Here is an 18,122-nt window from a genome sequence, read left to right on the forward strand (position 1 = left end):
CAGGGACAGAGAAGTTAAATGATAGCACAGATTGCACCGCCCGCTGGAGACTGATAAATCTAATCATGCATGTGGTCTGTGTGTGTGTGTGTGTGTGTGTGTGTGTGTGTGTGTGTGTGTGTGTGTGTGTGTGTGTTTGCATTTAGTTGCATTGTGTGTGTTGAGTAAGGGAGCATGTATACGTGTAATTCGCCTGTGTTCCTGTATAAATATTCATCATGGAGGCAATATCCTCGGAAAAGGAAGCGTGGACATGTCCAGACACAAATAAGACAATCAAGCACACGTCTATCTGTGTATCTGTGTGTGCACATGTGATACACACACACACACGCACACACATAAATTCACCCATGGAAACAAGGCCACGCATTCTGAAGCGCTGATGCCTGTAATAATCGCACGGGTTGTTACTACGGTGATAAAATGGCCAATAACTTGCTCACCTGGGCTGTGAATGGACATACGGCTGGACCAACACACACACACACACAAACACACTTTATATCTCTCTCTTGATGCAAAGAAATTCAATGATGCTAGAAAATGTCAAGGAAAGAGCGCAGGAAACCTAAATCACAGTGCATACCCTCATTTTCCCATGATGCCATGATGCCCCACAGCGTGTTTAAACAGGCAGGACATGCTAACACGGACATTCTTCTTGGCTTCGATTTGTTCGATTCGTTCCACTAAATTACACCACATTGTAAGGTCTCGGCGAGGATGTAAAACAGCACAAAATACGGAGAATCAATGGACTGCTGGACTCCGTTTAGCTGCACTTAAAAACGCAAACCCATCTATTAAAATTGCATTCAATTTTTACACTGATGTACTGTGTGCATGTGTGCATGAGTGTGTGCGGTGTGTCTGTGCAAGCAATCAATCATTTGAAGAGTTGTACAGCGGGAACATGGTTATTGCATTAGCACGCTACTTAGGTCTATGACTTTAAAAGTGCAGGGAGAAAGAGAGAGGAGATAAAAGAAGAAAGGGACGAGAGGAGGGCTGAGAGGAGAGTTGATGAGGTGTGGGGTGAAGATCATCACGAGCACTGGGAACCTTCCGGGAACACTGAGGCGACAAGGGAAACTACTGGAGATATCATAAGAGTTGCTAATTTGAGGGAAAGTGTGAAAGGTCAAGTCTGACTTTGAGAGATGATAACTGGTTGGAAATGTTAATGTACATAAACCAAGAGGCGAGAACAGCCAGTGAAACACTAGAGGACTATTAGGACCATGTTGAAGAAGCAAAATCTGAGATTTCAAGAATAAAGTATGAAGTAGTAATTTTAGGCTACGTGTGATTTTACAGGGGGAATATCAGAAGACCAACCTGTGGCCTGCATTAAAATGAGGAATGATAGGCTGAAATTGAGTTATACTTTAATATAAGTTTCATAAATAACGTTATACTTAATCTTTTGGCTCATCAGTACCACATTAGGCGATTGTAAGTATCTAGAATTCAGAATGATTGAGTAAGAAAATGTCTATTCCTAAAATAGGACATTTAAATGAATGTAGGAGCCAGAGAGAGAAACCTTTTGGGATAACTGGAAGTTGCTGTTGAGCTGGTTTACCTGTTGACATTAAAATAAAAGTAATGAAATGTGTGTTTCTGTGTTCTCACTTCATCTCCAGAACCTCCTCCAGGTGCTTCCGCCTCTCGGCCCGCAGGGCGGTCAGGTGACCTTCCTTCTCGGCCAGTGAGAGTTGAGTCGATGACAGCCTGGCCTTCATCACATCCAGTTCCTGTTTCACCCTCTCCATGGCAACCAGCAGGTCCTCCACCTGACACACACACATTAGAAAACATTACTTTCTCATGTCTTCCACTTTTAAATCGTCAGCCTTAATGTATATTTATTGTTTGGTTGTGTGTGTGTGTGTGTGTGTGTGTGTGTGTGTGTGTGTGTGTGTGTGTGTGTGTGTGTGTGTGTGTGTTTGTGTGTGTGTGTGCATGTGCATGTGCGTGTGTGTGCATGTGCATGTGCGTGTGTGTGTGTGTGTGTGTGTGTGTGTGTGGGTGTGTGTGTGCGCTTTGACATATTTTTAAATGAAATGCTTTGTCGCAAATCATCAAACATTTCATTCTTTCCTTGTTGTTTTCTCTCATCAATGTTCCTCTTTCAGCAAGTTATTTAAACACACACATGCACACTTTGAATCTGTGGTGCTGAAGCAGAAAGAAAGAAGATCAAAAACATCAAACCCAAAGACAACAGAAAAGGATTTAAACTATTTAAAAAGGAAACATTTGTTTTAATTGCTCGAAAAAAACAGATGGTATCGGCAGAAAGAAAAAGTAGAAACTCTGAACAGAAGCTGAATCTGAAAGCAGCTGTTCACAAAGAAACTGGGACAAGGACAAAATAAAGAGTCTTCCCTTTAGAATAATAAAAAAATGAGGCCAGGCCTTTAATTCAAGGTGGAGGATCTTTCTCAATGTTCATGGATTTTTACTATTTCCTTCACTTTTTAATTCTTTTTCCAAGACTTCTGCTTTCCCGTTCTGTCAGAATTCCTCCCCACCAATTCCAAAGTGGCCAATAGACTTTCCTTGAATGAACTGGATGTTGGCTCTTTAGACATCATTGAGATTCTGTCGTCCTGTATCTCCCATCATGATCTCCAGGTGGTTCAAGAAGATTCCACTGAGAGGTTACATTTTTTAACTTCTGACTTTAGTGCACCACGAACATTCGGACCTCAAGTTATTATTTGAGCTATTTTTTCTAACTGTATCTCCACAGGCCTTTAATAAGGATAAAACTGACTTATTATCTTCACCAAGGAGGTTGTGATTTCTGTTGTTCATTAGCAGGATTGTACGAAAACACTTAAAGGGTTTTTTTTACATGCAGATTTGTAATTTTTTATCACTTTCTTTAAAATTGTGATAATTGTTTTTAAACATATTCACCAATTTGATTCCTAAACACAGTCCTAAACAGAGGTAAATCAAGATCTGCACATTAGTCCTAGAAAAAAAATATTAATATGTTGATAAAGAGAAAGAAACTATTCCTGAATCCGCCCCTTAATCCGCATCTTCACCAAAGTTTAACGTGTTCTTCCCAGACCCCATCCCTCCACCAGTTTGTGTGTAATCCTGCTAGATCTAGTCCAACAACAAACAAAGCCTCCTTGGTGAAGGTAAAAAGCCATTACAGAAGTTTTTATATCCTTCAGTAAAATAAAAAGGTGACAGAATGGAATGAAAAGTGAAGAATGAATGGTGAACATATAGAAGTGCCATTTGGGATGTTTGTTTGTTACCTTTGACCACCTAAAGCCGGCTGTGGTGAACTCATGAAGTGGAATGTGAGACAGCTGCGTACAAAAAAGCAGAGAGAGAGAAAGACAGGAGAAAAGAGAGCAAGGGAAGGGGGTGTTGACAGTGAGGGGGGGTCCAAAATGGATGTGAGACAGAAGTAAGGAAGGAAGAAGAGAAAAAAGGAGTACAGAAAAGGGGAAAGAACAGAAGAGGACATAAGGGGGAAAGAGAAATAAAAGTTGAGGTAGCAGGATGGATGTTGAAAGGTATGGAAGTGTGAAGAATGAAGAGGGCCCAAATAAAGGTGAAGAGGAGATAAGAGAGATATGTACAGGGAGGAGAGGCAGAGAAAAAGAGAAAAGTTGTAAGAAATGCTCAAGTGCAAAAAACAAGCCGTACAGCAAAGACGGAAGACAGGGAGACAAATAGTCAGATGAAAGAAAGTGCAGACAGTGCAGTAAGTTGCACAGAGCAACACAGGCAGTGTTAAAACTGCAATTCAAACGAGACACAAAGAGGAGGAGAGGTTAGGAGGGAGAAGAGGGAACCGATGACAGGAACCTAAAGGGAAAGAGAAAGGGAGACAGACGAGAGAAAAGCCTTTGGCCGACATCAGAGATGTAGAGACTGAGGGATGGAGGGATGCAGGGAGGGTTGAGGAGTGACGGGGCCTGGCTGGAAAAGAAGGAGAGGAGGAGGAGAGGAGGAGGAGAGGAGGACAGCAACCCCTTCAGTCTTCTGAACAAGTGTGTGTTTGTGTGTAAGAGCGACTTCAAACGCAATCGAGTGAAAGAAATTAAAGAAGAAGAAAGTGCACCGGGTTCAACAATTAAAATTATGTGGTTAATAAAAAAACGGAAAGCTGGAGAGCAGAAGACAGATGGAGTGTGTCACTGTTGACTCACTACTCTGTCTCACACACACACACCTTTCTTGACCACATGTACACTAGTGACTCATGGCAAGCAGAATAGGTCGAATATAATTTCATGTGGTCAACAATTTTTGCTGCCCATGGAACAAACACACACGCGCACGCACACACAGGAGCTGTCAATAAATGGCTGCATATCAATGGTGTGCGGCTTGTGTGCTTGTCCCCGGTTGCATCTGTGTGTATGTGTGTGTGTGTGTGTAAATGCTATAAAAAGAAACGCGTGTTCTTTTACACACGCCGTCCTCATTAAGGTCGGAAATTGTCTCTCCCTCTGTCATCATTTTATGAATCATTATGTGAAACGTTAATTGCAATGACGTGGTCGTAAAACAGGGCCACAAAAATATTTATTTATAATTTGACTTGTGTATACCGAGACACCTTTCCCGTTAGAGAGCCGTGTCCCTCTGGCGCCCGCTGAATGCCATGTTGTGCCCAGTACGTGCACTGTTTAAACAGCAGTTAGCACTTCTTTCCGCCATGTTTGCGCGTCTGGAGCAATGTATGTATGTGGACCACTGTCTTGTGTATTACTATCCTGTCTGCGAGTGTTGGGCGCACACACACGTGTATGTGCGCGTTTGCGTGTGTGTGTGTGTATGTGTGTGTGCGCTGAAAGGCTGAGTTAGCGCTGTTGATGTTGGGTGAGAGCTTGGCTGCCATCTCCACTCGTTCACCACACGCTGACGTTCCAGCTCCTTCCTCCTTCACTCAAGCATTTGAGTAGGAGGACGCTCTCCAGCACCCTGTCCTGGCCTAAATGGCCTCGATTCTGTCTAATTAAAGCTGCCACTTCTGGCTTTTTCAAGTATTTCTATACAGCGCTGATAAATTAAAAGTGATAGCTTGGCACAAATGGCTCTAAACAAATTAAACCGCAGTCCTCTTCAGGAGGATAAACATGTTGGAAGGGACTTTTTCATCTTTCCCTCACTTCACAATCTTCGAGGTTTAAGGCTCTGTTGTATCTTTGTTTTGGGACGTTAAAATCACACCATAGGTTACTACTGTGTGAAACGTTTTGATTAAATTGTTCCAGTAACTATGGAGGCACGGGAAGATAAAAGTGGCCTCTGTGTATTTTTGCTTGTTCGTGAAGAGCCGTGAGTGCGAGTCGGATTAGTCTCCAATAAAAAGACGGCAAATTAAAAGAGAGAGAATCGTGTTTTTATTGTATATTTACTCCTGGTGTAATACTGATATACAGTATGTACTGTACAATTAATTAAATACAAAAGTAGAAAGGGGAAATTAATACTTCAGAGAGCGTATTGTCAAACTGTGATGATATAGTCAGTGTTCATTATTTTAACTCTGATTAAAAAGGCTTGAAATGTATTTCTCATGCGTCCAATTTCCAAACTCCATCTCTTTCTTTCGTTACATGTTTATGGCTGTTTAATTTAAATCTGAAATGTCCATCCCTCGTCCTATTGTTAATAGCACTTGATCCTGAAGCTGTGCACAGTCACAAGGTTTTTGTTTTAAATTTAAATTGAACAGCTCCACTGGTTCCTAAACCAAAGGAAACAACAGAAACAAAAGCCAAGGGTCCAATTTTAGGCTTTGCTTATAAAACATGTTCAGGTAAGTTCCTGAAAAGGTCCCTGAGCTCCTAGTAAAGTTAAAATGGTTGAAACTAGCTATGTTTTAAATATGCAAGTGATCGTGATGTGAAACAACATGAAATCGAATAAAATAAAAGTGTTCTCTAAAGCACTGATCAGTACTACATACAGATTGGCTTCCCGTGCTTGCTCAAACCCTTCATCAAAGCTGCATGAATTCAAATATCCAAGTCCAATATGCTATTTCTTTTCGGTTGCATCATTACATCAAAAGGGAAATCGGACCTGTTATGTGCATCACTTAACCGTGTTTGTCTGTAGTACTTAGCAACTCTGAAAACTTCAGGATCTAGACATGAATTGGAAATAAAGCTCTGTGATTTTTGGACGTGCCTTTTTGCACACGGAGCAGAACAAAGCTAAATTTGTCGCGTAAGCCTCGTTTCACCTTCAGTGCATGTGCCACGTGTCAGGCTCCGCCCATCCGCCACGTCTCTTTTTCATACATCCGTCCACGGGTCTATGCTCCTAACCCTACCTGGAACTTACGTCTGCCGGGGCGCTCATTAACATTTACCATGAATGAAGGCGTCAGCAAAATACCTCCAGAGTAAAACATCTGTTTGCATGCCTGTCTCTCCGTGTCTGTCCAGAAGAGGTCTGGTAAGTAAAGGCCAGTGAGGACGGCCAACATTTAGAGTCAGTAATAACAATGGAGTCCAGCCGGGGGTGCCAAGAGCTACAGCGGGCCATGTTTTCTCAGGGCAGTTTTCATCCTTAGAGCCCACGCTGTTTTTTCCCCCCACTTGTCAAAACCCATCTTGGCTCTGAGGAACATTTCCCATCTCTGTGGCCTTGTTAAGTCATTGGTGCCCAGGAGAACAACACACACACACACACACACACACTCCCACTGGTCTGAGGTTGAATCCACTGACCCCTTCCCTTCCACACCCCGCTTGGAGCTTTCCTACTGTCTCAATATAGATGCAACAGATTACAAATTGGAGTGGAGGAAAAGACGTTTGTGCGTCGCCGGCCGAGGAGGACAAAACACAAGCTGTTCTTTAAATAGGGACATGTTTACCTCTCCTCCAAATGAGGAGTGACTGGGCAAACACACATCCAGAGCCACACCTGAATGAGCTCAGTTGGCACGGGGCATGTGTGTCGCCGGCCACCATTAGCCACTTTTGGCATGGCGTTGTTTAGCTATGTCAAAAAGGCTTTTTATTTTGCCATTAAGATATTTGTCTGTGTGCGCTTTTGTTTGTCCGTCCAAATGTCCCCAAAAGACAGAAATGAGGACGATTGTGACCAGGTGAATAAAAAAAAAAGCAGCTTAAAGGGGTTGAGTTAAAGGAAAGATTTGGTTCACACATTTATTGGTTCGGGAAAAGGAATCGTAGACAATGCGGGTGTTGTGTGTTTATTAGCCATGGCGTGAGAGAGTACCTGTTTCTCGGAGTGGACGCGTGCATGCTCCTCCTGGGCGAGCACCACCTCCCGCTCTGTTGTGATCTGAACGCTTTCCCTCAGCGCCTCCTCCAGCTCTTCGATGCGGTCCTCTTTATGACGGAGGGAGTCCTACAGAGAGAAAGCGGGCAATGACAAGACAGTACAGAGTTTTAGAGTCGGTTAATGCAGCATTTATTAAAGATGGAGTCAATAAAAAAACAAATGGTGAAGGGAATATAAATAGTTTTGGGGGCCTTTGGTCACAGACAGTATTCATCCTGAGAGGAACATCTGCAAATCCTCCCAAAGGCTACGGAGACAATTCACTCCAAACCACAAATGTGAACCTCATGGTGATGCTAAAAGAAAAGTCAGGGGCTCAGGGGAAGTCAAAGACCATGAATGACAATAAAAGATTTTACAGCAATCCAGCCAAAAATGGTTGAGCTATTTTAGTCTGGACCCAAGTGATGGACGTGAACCGCTACGATGGCAAAGGCAACTAAAAACACAAAACGTGAATCAATTCCAGCCTCTCGAGTGTCAGTATTTGTGTGTTTTAAATCATTGTAAATTGATTATATTTCGACTGTTTGCTTTGATAAAACAAACTCTCTGACTCTGGTCAATTGTGATTACAGTTTTTCACCATTCTCTGACACTTACAGTTACTCTGAGCTCTAGATACTTGGAACAATATCTCTAATTCAGTGATGACCACTTTTGTGAGAAATGTATTTGATTTCAATAATTGCAATAACGTATATTTGGCAGCGTGGCTCTGTTCTGGGACCTCCCCACTTAAGGTTGGAACAGGCAGCAATGACAACACATGACAGTGATTGGGTCAAGTTCAGTTTGAAAGGAAGGTGCTGGTTTGGAGGTCGGTTGCAAAGTGGCTTTTCAGTGGAAGGAGGAAAAAGGGCAGGCAGCTAAAGCATCTTAAATAAAGTGCACAATATGAGCTAGGAATATTTGAAGCTTAGGAGGGGATCAGCTGGGCCATTAGGCCGGCATAAGGATCTGCTACTCACAGTGCACGTCTACTGGATTGTGGCTGTGGTTGACTTTGTGACCGGCCTGAACGAACGCTATGCTCAGTTTTCTAAAAGAGTTTTCTCCCCTTCGTTATCAAAAAGTTTCTTTATTTATTTGGGGTCCAAAAGTTATTTTGGGGACGCTTATGGGGATTGAAGCGTAGATTAGGCCCCAAAAATCACGAGGTGTACAAAACCATCCTTGATCTGACATCCACCACATCTGACAGTGTGTGTCCTAAGTTTCCCTGCAAAAGCAGCTTTCCCTGTCACATCTCGCCTAAGACCTCCCCAGAGTCAAAACCTTGGACACTCCTCATTCCGATGTGCTGCTTCCTGCGACTGGAACAAGCTGCAAAAAGACTCACAAATCACACAATCTGATTTCCATCTGCCTCCGAGGACTCAAGACTTCCCGATCAAGGAAAACGAATGAACTTCCCACCAATGCCCTATAAAAATAGAGCTATTTCTTCTTCCTGCCAGGCGACTTTCCTGGTTACAGTCGAATGGCTAACTGGTGGAGACAGGGTGGGACCCAGAGGATGAGACATTACAATTGGCCGTGAACAAACCTCCAGAACATCTCCAACACATGTGCTGTGAATCCGCATCCAGGTCCAACATTACTTGGTGTCTGACTATGCAGCGACGCAGACAGATCTTAATTGAATTAAATATTCTCATTGTTTGGAGTTAAATTCTCACTTGCATTCCATTAACCGTCCTCAGTGCTGGTTAAACACACACTAGTTATGGTTGTGACCGCTGCGGTCTCATAAGTCTGAGTGACTCACAGAGCTATCAGCTCATCACCTAACCACACGCATATGCACGAATGACAACTTCCAAACTGCTTAAGCAGAGGATCACTCATCGCCACAGGGAGCATACGCTGATTCGCGTGCGCACACACACGCACAGAAAGAGTGTTTTCATCTGCCTCTAATCAGAGGAGACCAATGAGGTTAACGATTACTGGAAGAGGAGACGCAGGGCGAAGAGGAGGATGGACAAGGGGAAAGAGGAAGTCAGGGAGGTTTAGGTGAAATTAAACGTAGTGAATTAGAGGTGAAAGGGAGGAAATATGAGGAGATATGAAGACAACCGCAGCCATTATCATCACCCGACACATGGCTGCTCATCTCGTGGTCACTAGACACCACAGCAGAAAATGAGGAGAAGCTCTCTCACCACAGGAAGCGTTAAAAACCCACAGCATTCATTTCATCGTTCGTGGTTGTCTCCTTTCCCCTCTAATCACCTCTCCTCTCATTTTATCAACCTCTTCTCCCCCTTTGCCTCTCCATCTTCCATCTGCTCGCCCTGTCAGTCATCCTCCTCAGTTACCCCGTCTCACACTCCCTGAGCGAGAGCTGCATCACGCGCGCGCGCGTGTGTGTGTGTGTGTGTGGTGTGTGTGTGTGTGTGTGTGTGAGTGTGTTTGACATTGCCTCAGGCTGCTCCCTGTCATAACTGTCACATTACGATGAAGCATTGTTGTGATAGCAGACAATATTCAAGGTAGGACATAGAGGAGGAGGAGAAAAACTTTTTCCTTTCTGACTTTCTTCACCCTCTCGCTTTACCCCTCCACTCTTACAGTTCCTTTCCTCCTCTTCCTCCCTCTTTCCTACCTGTATCTGCTGGGAGCTTTCATTCAGATTGTCCTCTCTCTTCTTGGCCTCCTCCATCAGCAGGGCGTTCTTGCTTTTCTCCTGCTGCTCCTTGTGCCTCAGGTTGGCCGCCTTTTTAGACTGGTCCTTCATCTGCCTGCAAACACACACAACACCCAAAAATCAATAGTTGAAGTCAATAAAGCAACAGATAAAGATGACACTCACTGTACAAAGATGTCGACAGGAGACGGAGGAAGATGAGGATGACTGCACACTGAGCTGTAAGTGTGAAGAGCAGCTTTAGATATACAAACATTACCTGGTAGTGATTCTGGATAAGTGGTATCTTCAATAAGACACAAAACTTTTGATCTAATCACAAATTGATCAATAAATTAAGAAAATCCAACAAGATAATATTATATGCATTTTAAACCTACACATCTTAGAGCATGGGTATTCAATTCAAATTACAGGTCCAGACAGAGAAGATTTCCACAAGCAAAGATCCAGAACCTAGTAATGTCTATCTAGTGTAATGGTTCAGTGCAACATAGAAAAGAAGAAGAATCAATCTAAAAGTGGAGGCTACGCTGAATTTAACACATGGACTTGGACCGTGGACTTAGTTAATTAAAGTAGACTTAACATCCAAGATGATGAATGTGCAAGTCCCTGAGTGATGTCCAACGAGAACATTTGCTGCAAATAGTGAATAACCCAAATAGAAGAATGGGATATTACTGGCAATGTCCACTTGTCCCTTGCAGACAATACATGAAGAACAGATCCAACACAATACGAAAAAAAACAAATTAGAAAATGTAGGAACTGTATTCTTTCCAGAAATGAGGAACATTTACATCTGGGAGCATTGTAGTGCTATATCCTTATTTAAGGTAGTGAAGCTGTTGAAAGTACCAGTTTTATCCTTTAACAGCATTGACATGAACCTGCCACAAAGACCCCACATGTATGCACACAAACAAACCGCAATACCAACTAAACGGAAATCACTGGGATCTACAATGCTGCCGGCTGACATTAAATATATCGAGTTAAACCGTCACATTCACAACACATTCAGGACACAGTACCTGCTTGTTCCGCGAAGAATAAAAGACACAGGGATTAACTGTTCTGTACGATACAGAGCAGATATAAAAATCCCTTGGGGCCAATATAATGTAAAGATCAGTGACTGAATTCAATGAAAAGCTATGAATCAATGACGAGATGACATCTGAGATTTCTCCCCAGCAGGAAGCATGGGGATCTTTTCAGAGGGGGGATTACTGGGTGTCGGGAAGCAGAGTCTAAATCATCGTCTGGGGAATGACGGAGAGAGAGTGTGCAGGAAAAAACGAGGGAGGAAGAGAGAGCGGTATTCTTCATGGGAGCTGCAGGGTTTGGGAATGGAGAAAGGGTTTAATCCCTGTTTAAGCTGTCTAGAAGCCATTGTGGCTCTGTCACAGACCTACAGTATCAGCTATCACACCAGCTTGACTTGATCAGGATCTCTCATACCTTACACATACAGACACACACACACACAAAGAGACACACACACAGGGACTAAGCCAAACTAATGCCAGTAAGGTTTAACAAAGTCTACTGAATCACGACACAAGTCAAAGATAAGTCAAACAGAAAGGATGGATGTGTAAGAGCGCACACACACACACACACACACACACACACACACACACACACACACACACACACACACACACACACACACACACACACACACACACACACACACACACACACACACACACACACACACACACACACACACACACACAGCCACTCATCCAACAAAGACAAAAGTAAACAACAGGCTAAGACATTAGAAATTGATCCAACTCAATAAAAGTCCTTCTTTCTGTATGCTGCATGTGTCCTCAAGTCTTTTGTGTGTTTGCATATAAAAAAAAGCTGTTTACAGTATGTCTGCCTGCACTGTGAAAATATTTACGCACGTGTTCCTGCTATCATAACTTTTTTTTATAGACTCGTAGATTATCTATTTTCTCCACATCCACTGCCGCAGCTGCCAGTAACCGACCTCCAGTGATAGGAATCCACTGCAAGCGCCATCTCACGATACTCACCGCCCGAAGTCATATTCATATTCTAGAGGGTAAATATTTAATCACATCCCTTTCATGTATTGTTCCCGTCTTCCTACGCCTTCAACTACCTGCTAAACTAAGCTAAAAATAATGGAGGTCATCCATCAAGTTTCTTTTGCATCAGTATGACTGCCAGGGAAGTTGAGAAATGATATTGGCAGACGATGGAAACATAAAATCCTCGATGTGTTTGCTAAAAGGTCCAGGGGGCCCGATTGCAAACTGTCCAGAGAAATTTGGGAAGCTGGAGGAAAAACTGATATTTGACGACGGAGGCCAAAAAACCGCTCGGCAGCACCTGGCTGCTCAAAACTCGCAGAATAACAATCGCCGTGCGTGAGTGTGGGTTCCACTTGTGTTGTTTTTGAGTGCAGCTTATACATATGAAGCATAACATCAGATGCATTATGGGGATTTTTTTTTGTATCCTCTGTTGGGGGTTGATTTCTATTTGAATACTTGGGATCGATTTTTGCGCTATACGCCCTGTGTGCATGTGTAACAGGTCATAAACAGGCAGGAATGTTCCTATTGGAGGATTTCCAGGAAGCTCCAACCATCTGGTTAGCTCTCTGAGGTTTCCCCTGCTTCATGCTACATTTACTCTATGTATGTGCATGTGGAACGGACATTTGGTCTGCGATGTTTCCTATTGACTCAGCACTCAGTTCCCACTTACACTCTCACTCTTTCCTATTTCCCTTTTCTAACACTAAACACTTGTTTTGCTCAGCCCCTCTCCTGTTTGGCTGTATCTCTCCTCATGTGTATCATTTACATGGGTAACTATCACGCATCTGCCTCAGACCACAGCGACTTCCTCTTCATCTTCTCTCCGCCTTGCTCTCCCAAACCAAACCCTGCTCTTTCCCCGCACTTATTTTTCCACTTTCCTCGGACGCCGCTTTATAATCATTTGCGTGATAGCAATCGTTTATTTGCATCAAGCCAATCTGAGAGGACAAATCGTTTTTCTCCCTCCTCTTTCCTCTCGGTCTCCTCCAAACACCCACACCCTCGCCAAAATGCAACATTACCCTTTACCCTTCGGATAAAAATATTTTCATCAGACCACGGACCATTTCCTCCTCTCCCTGATGTCTGCCTCTCCCTCTTTTGTCACTTCCACCTCCCGTACTCTACCATCCCTCGCACTCCTCCTCTGTAAAAAAGATAAACCATGGATCACAGGCGACTGCAACAGAGGTCAAACAATCCCTCTCCAACTTTTTTTGCCATAGGGATTTTATCATCTGCATACATATTGTCCCTGTGTTTGCTTGAGACAAGTTTCTAGTCCTTCTACATGGATGTAACATGTAGAGACGTCATATGTGCTAAGACATAAAGTAACAGCTTGAGTTTAAGACTGCAAAACAATACCAATATATACAATTCTACTGTTAAATGCAGATCGTTATATTCATAAAATCATCTATAAAATGTAACAATTCACAATTTCTCACTTTCAAATGATGAAAAAGGCTGTGGGTTTGTAATAATCCTATCAGGCAGGAAGAGATTAATATACTGACAATGACATGACCATGATTCAAATTCTATGACACTAAACGCATCATTAGGTTAAATAAATGGATCTTATCATCTAGTAACTTCATTATGAGGCAGTTACCGAATGTCCTTCTTCTCTATTTCATCCTCATCTCCGTCCTCCCTGTGGAAAACGCCTGAGAAAGGAGAATTTCCCCACAGGGTTTGATAAAGTATGAGATTAACTATATTCCTGTATTGTTATGCAACTGTGACTGTTGAATGAGTTCATATTCTGCTGTACTGTACTGTACACCATGTGTCAGGACCAGTCCTTTCTTTCCATTTCCACCCCGCTCTGTCCTGATGAACACACCAGATGTACCATGAATATAGATTTTGGAAAATTGCAGTTTTGATTTGAACTCGATGGCTCGGCTGAAGTTGTTTTAATAGGCGAAATGTTCCTTCGCTCTACCCACAATGCTGTAAACACAACACGCTAATGTGCAGTGAAACCGCGTCTACACACACACATCAAAAAGTGCTCACATACTTAATTATGCAGTCTTTGAAACGCAGTACGAGCGAACACGCAGGAAGACGTTTACTCAAACTGTGGTGATATGATGCACGCAAGCACACCATGTGCGGACAGACTCACACAGGCACACACAGACATACACAACTATGCACTCGTTGACACACAGTATGCACGTTCACAAGGTACAAGCTAAACTGTGGTGATATGATGCATGCACACAGGCACACGCACACAAACACAAACACACACAGATAGAAAGTGGGAGAACTGTACCAAACACAACCTGCTTTGTATTAGATCAAATTTGTGGGTTGGACCACACACACATTTTTAAAGCACTGACACACACACAGGCAGACAAACACACACAGTTGTGCGTGCACCTTCACATAAACCAACAACAGGCATCCGTTTCCCACCATTTACAGAAATACACTCATATAAACACTGCGGCACATACTGTAAATCATAAATCATGCCACCATAAACAAACACAAACACACTTGTTGACAGCCCTTTGAAATTCCTAAATTTAGCAGGACCACAATAATATCTATACGTACTAATGCTAAATGCACACACTATTATATGAACTACCCAGATACACAAACATAGAATAACCTTCATTAAAGCTTAAAGTTGTAAAGTGTGAGTCCTGCTCTCAACCACCAGAAAAAAAAAACTAAAAACAAACACACATTCACACATTTTTATAATCTTCAGTAAACATCAAGCGTTCCAAAATAAAAAACAACATTTTAACCTCCCTCATTAGCATGTTGCTGATATTCAGGGAGCCACATTAAGGTAATATTAATATTGCATTTGGAGCCCTGTATAAATATTTGATCAGAAATGCTCTGGGGGCTCATGTATGTTTACTGCACACAGTTCAACCAACATTAACATCAAGGATTTTCTTTAACTGTTCGGAATTCAGTATTTCCTTTGAATAATACAGGAAACATTGGTTTGGCTTACTAAGCCGGTAAAAACTAGGAAACATAAACGATCATAAGCACGATACTGTATTCTGGTCTTTCTCACGTTGGATGCGGAAGAGAAACTTACAGTACAAGGAGGACCTTTTTGAGGAACGAAGAAAGAAATAATAATAATAATAATAATTTAAGGTTTGCAGAATGGCAGTGGGATATCCCTCGGGTGGACCGGTTAATTTGTGGGGTAAATAAGGAGGTAAGGCAGCTGGGGCCTTTGTGTGGATATGTGTACTAGCTGCCCTGATGTGGGATACTCGAAGCTAGCCTTTCAAAACACTGTGATAAAACTGCAGACAGAGTGAAATGTCTTTTTTCAATTGCTCCTGTCCTTATGAAAATAAATCACATTGAGGGGATACTTCCACACTTGAGAACGAAGCACGCACTGAGCTGAGGGTGTTTCGATAAGAGTAACAGTGTAAGCATGTGAAGAGGGAGCTGGAGTTGATGTTGGCAGTGTCTCTGTTTAACATGGAGGACAACAAAGTCCCTGAGAGAAACACTGACACTCCTCATAGGCCTGGCTCGTATACCTGCCATTAATCGGCGTCCTGGCAGAACCGGTCGCTAGGGGACGGCTCTGAGCACAGGTGTGAAAGAGCTCAAGACGCATCGAGGGCGAATTATGATCCAAACGCTCTGTGAGCACAGGAAGGGGACAGCCCTGTATTACTGTGTAATAAAACAAAACAATACAAAAACACCTCCCTCCTCCCTGTGCTTTCCTCACTGATGGATGGAATTAACTTCCTCTCCGCCTGTGACCCATTAAATACCATAACAACCAGAATGAAATGTCATTTTTTAATTGCTCCTGCTCCATAAATCACATTTTAGGGATATAGCCACACTTCACTAACCATACACTGAATTGAAAGTGTTTCAATAAGAGTAATAATATAAGAGAGAGCAGGGGTTGAGGCTTGAGTTCTCAGAGATTCTGTTCCAGCCTGGCCCTTTGCTGTATGTCTTCTTTGCTCTCTCTCCCTCCATTTGATGCTTACTGTCCTATCAATAAAGGCAAAATGCTCAAAATATATCTTTAAAAACATATTAATCACACACAAACATATATTTTCTTATTTTTTCATCTACCCTCCTTCTCTGTCTGTCTCTTTATGTCTCTCTCCCCTTCCAGTAAATCAATAAGGTTATTCTGTCCCACTTATCTGTACATTCTGCAGTATAAATGTTGCATTACTTTCTTCTCTTGTTTTTGTCTCGCTTCACCAATAAAAAAAAAAAGAATCCAAACGCCCGACCACCTTTTAAGGTTTATTTAAATGTTTCTTTCTTTGGTATAAAAACAATCTTTTATAGGCATTGAGTTCAGTTTATGCCATAGCAAAAAGTCACTAATTCATTACTTGTCTACATATTGTGTTTAAATAAGGTTGAAAAAAACATGCAAGGAAATAAAAAGGTTGTTTTTTCATTAGGTATTCAGTAAGATCCCAAACAATGAGGAGAAGCTACAAAATGCAAATATTAATATGACAATACTACAAAGCAGAATAATACTAGACTAATCAAAACTGGGAAGGAAAATGTTTTTCATTTTCCCTGCGTGTGTCTGTGTGTGTCTGTGTGTGTGTGCGCAGGTATCTTAAAAGATAACTCAGTACTCATGTCTTCTCTACTGTTGTCACCCTCTTGCTTAAAAGTGTGTTCGTGTGTGGAATACAGAAAATAAACGTGCATGGTCGCTGATACCTTGCGTGTGCGTGTGCATGCGTGTGTGTCTGCTTGTTGTCACCCATTAGCTGACAAATCCGCGCACAACCTCAGCGCTCGGAGTCGCACAGGACCTCAAAGGGATCACACTCACATACACACACAAAAGAAACAATGCAATTCCTACAGAAACCTTGATGTCACCGACTTGGCAGTGGATGAGGAGTTCCTTAGCTCAAGATCAAAACAGCCAGAGGAAAAAAAAAGACAGGAAGAGAGGAAAAAAAAAAGATAGAATAAGAAAGATACGTTTTTTTGTCATGTACCAGCGAGGCAATGCTAACTTTTTTTCTCTTTTGTGTCTATCCCCCTCTAGAGTTGAATCACAAAACACCCGAACAACAGAGAAGATAAAGCTGACAAGACGGCAGGGGGATCAGTGGCTCTAGAATTTGAAAAAATAGAGAAAGAACCAGCAAAGAAAGAGCTGGCACTGCTGGGACCATCACACACGAAACACTCAGGCCGCCAGTTTTATGCAGGAAACAGAAGGATGAAGTGGTTATTATGTGGTTGATCACGATGTGTTGGTCAGAGATATTTCAATAGGACTTTAATATGTCTGTTAGAAAAGACCGAATTCAGACGTCGGGGGTTTTGCATGCTGAAATGTCATTACAGTCACTTTCTGAGTAAAGACCATAGACTGAATATTAAGATGTGGCGTCATTGGCACAAGATGGTGGCGTTTCTATGCAGCAATATTATGGCTTAATTGCTGGATAGTGGAAGGAATTGGAGACGCATCGTCCATTTTTATATACATTGGTACAGACGATAGAATTATCGGAGTAAAAAAAGATGGATGTGTTTTAAACTTGGACCAAAGCTATATGATGCTACACTCAAAGGAATAGTTGGAGACAGTTAGCTTAGCTTAGCAAAAAGATTGAAAAATATAGGGAAACAGTTAGCACAGCTGACATCTTTTTTTGGCAGTGATGACAATGGGACATGTGATGTAATTCATGAGTTTTGGAGGTGCTGCTAAGGAGATATTTACAGCCCTGGACTGAAAAAGGCTGGCTGTTTCCATTATTCTTTTATGCTAAGCTAACTATCCCTTGGCTAGAGCGTACTTATCGTACAGATATGATAGTGTTGTCAATATTTTCTCCAAATTCTCTAACGAATGTTAATATGCTTGTTTCCCGAAATGTCAGACTGTTCCTCTCAGCCCCCACACTAAAAGTTAATGGTCTAATTGAGGTCATGACAACTTTGGGAGTCAAACCCGGGGACACAGGCCAGGAAAGATAGTGAACTACGAGTGGAACAGATGAAAAACGGTTCGCCAGAACTTGAGCCGA

General features: G+C 42.3%; 1 protein-coding gene across 2 annotated transcripts in view; it reads right to left on the reverse strand.

The window, feature by feature from the left end:
• LOC128428497 (ELKS/Rab6-interacting/CAST family member 1) overlaps positions 1-18,122 on the reverse strand; it is a 115,558-nt gene that overhangs the window by 44,856 nt on the left and 52,580 nt on the right. For both annotated transcript variants that reach the window (XR_008333799.1, XM_053414692.1), the window contains exons 16-18: positions 9,923-10,058; positions 7,246-7,377; positions 1,639-1,799 (exon numbers count right to left, since the gene is read on the reverse strand). Coding sequence is in view for 1 of the 2 variants with exons in the window: in XM_053414692.1 (XP_053270667.1) it covers positions 1,639-1,799; positions 7,246-7,377; positions 9,923-10,058 (429 nt within the window). In the remaining variant the exon portion in view is untranslated. The remainder of the gene's footprint in view (positions 1-1,638; positions 1,800-7,245; positions 7,378-9,922; positions 10,059-18,122) is intronic.

Source organism: Pleuronectes platessa, chromosome 22, assembly GCF_947347685.1.
Source record: "Pleuronectes platessa chromosome 22, fPlePla1.1, whole genome shotgun sequence".
NCBI lineage: Eukaryota > Metazoa > Chordata > Actinopteri > Pleuronectiformes > Pleuronectidae > Pleuronectes > Pleuronectes platessa.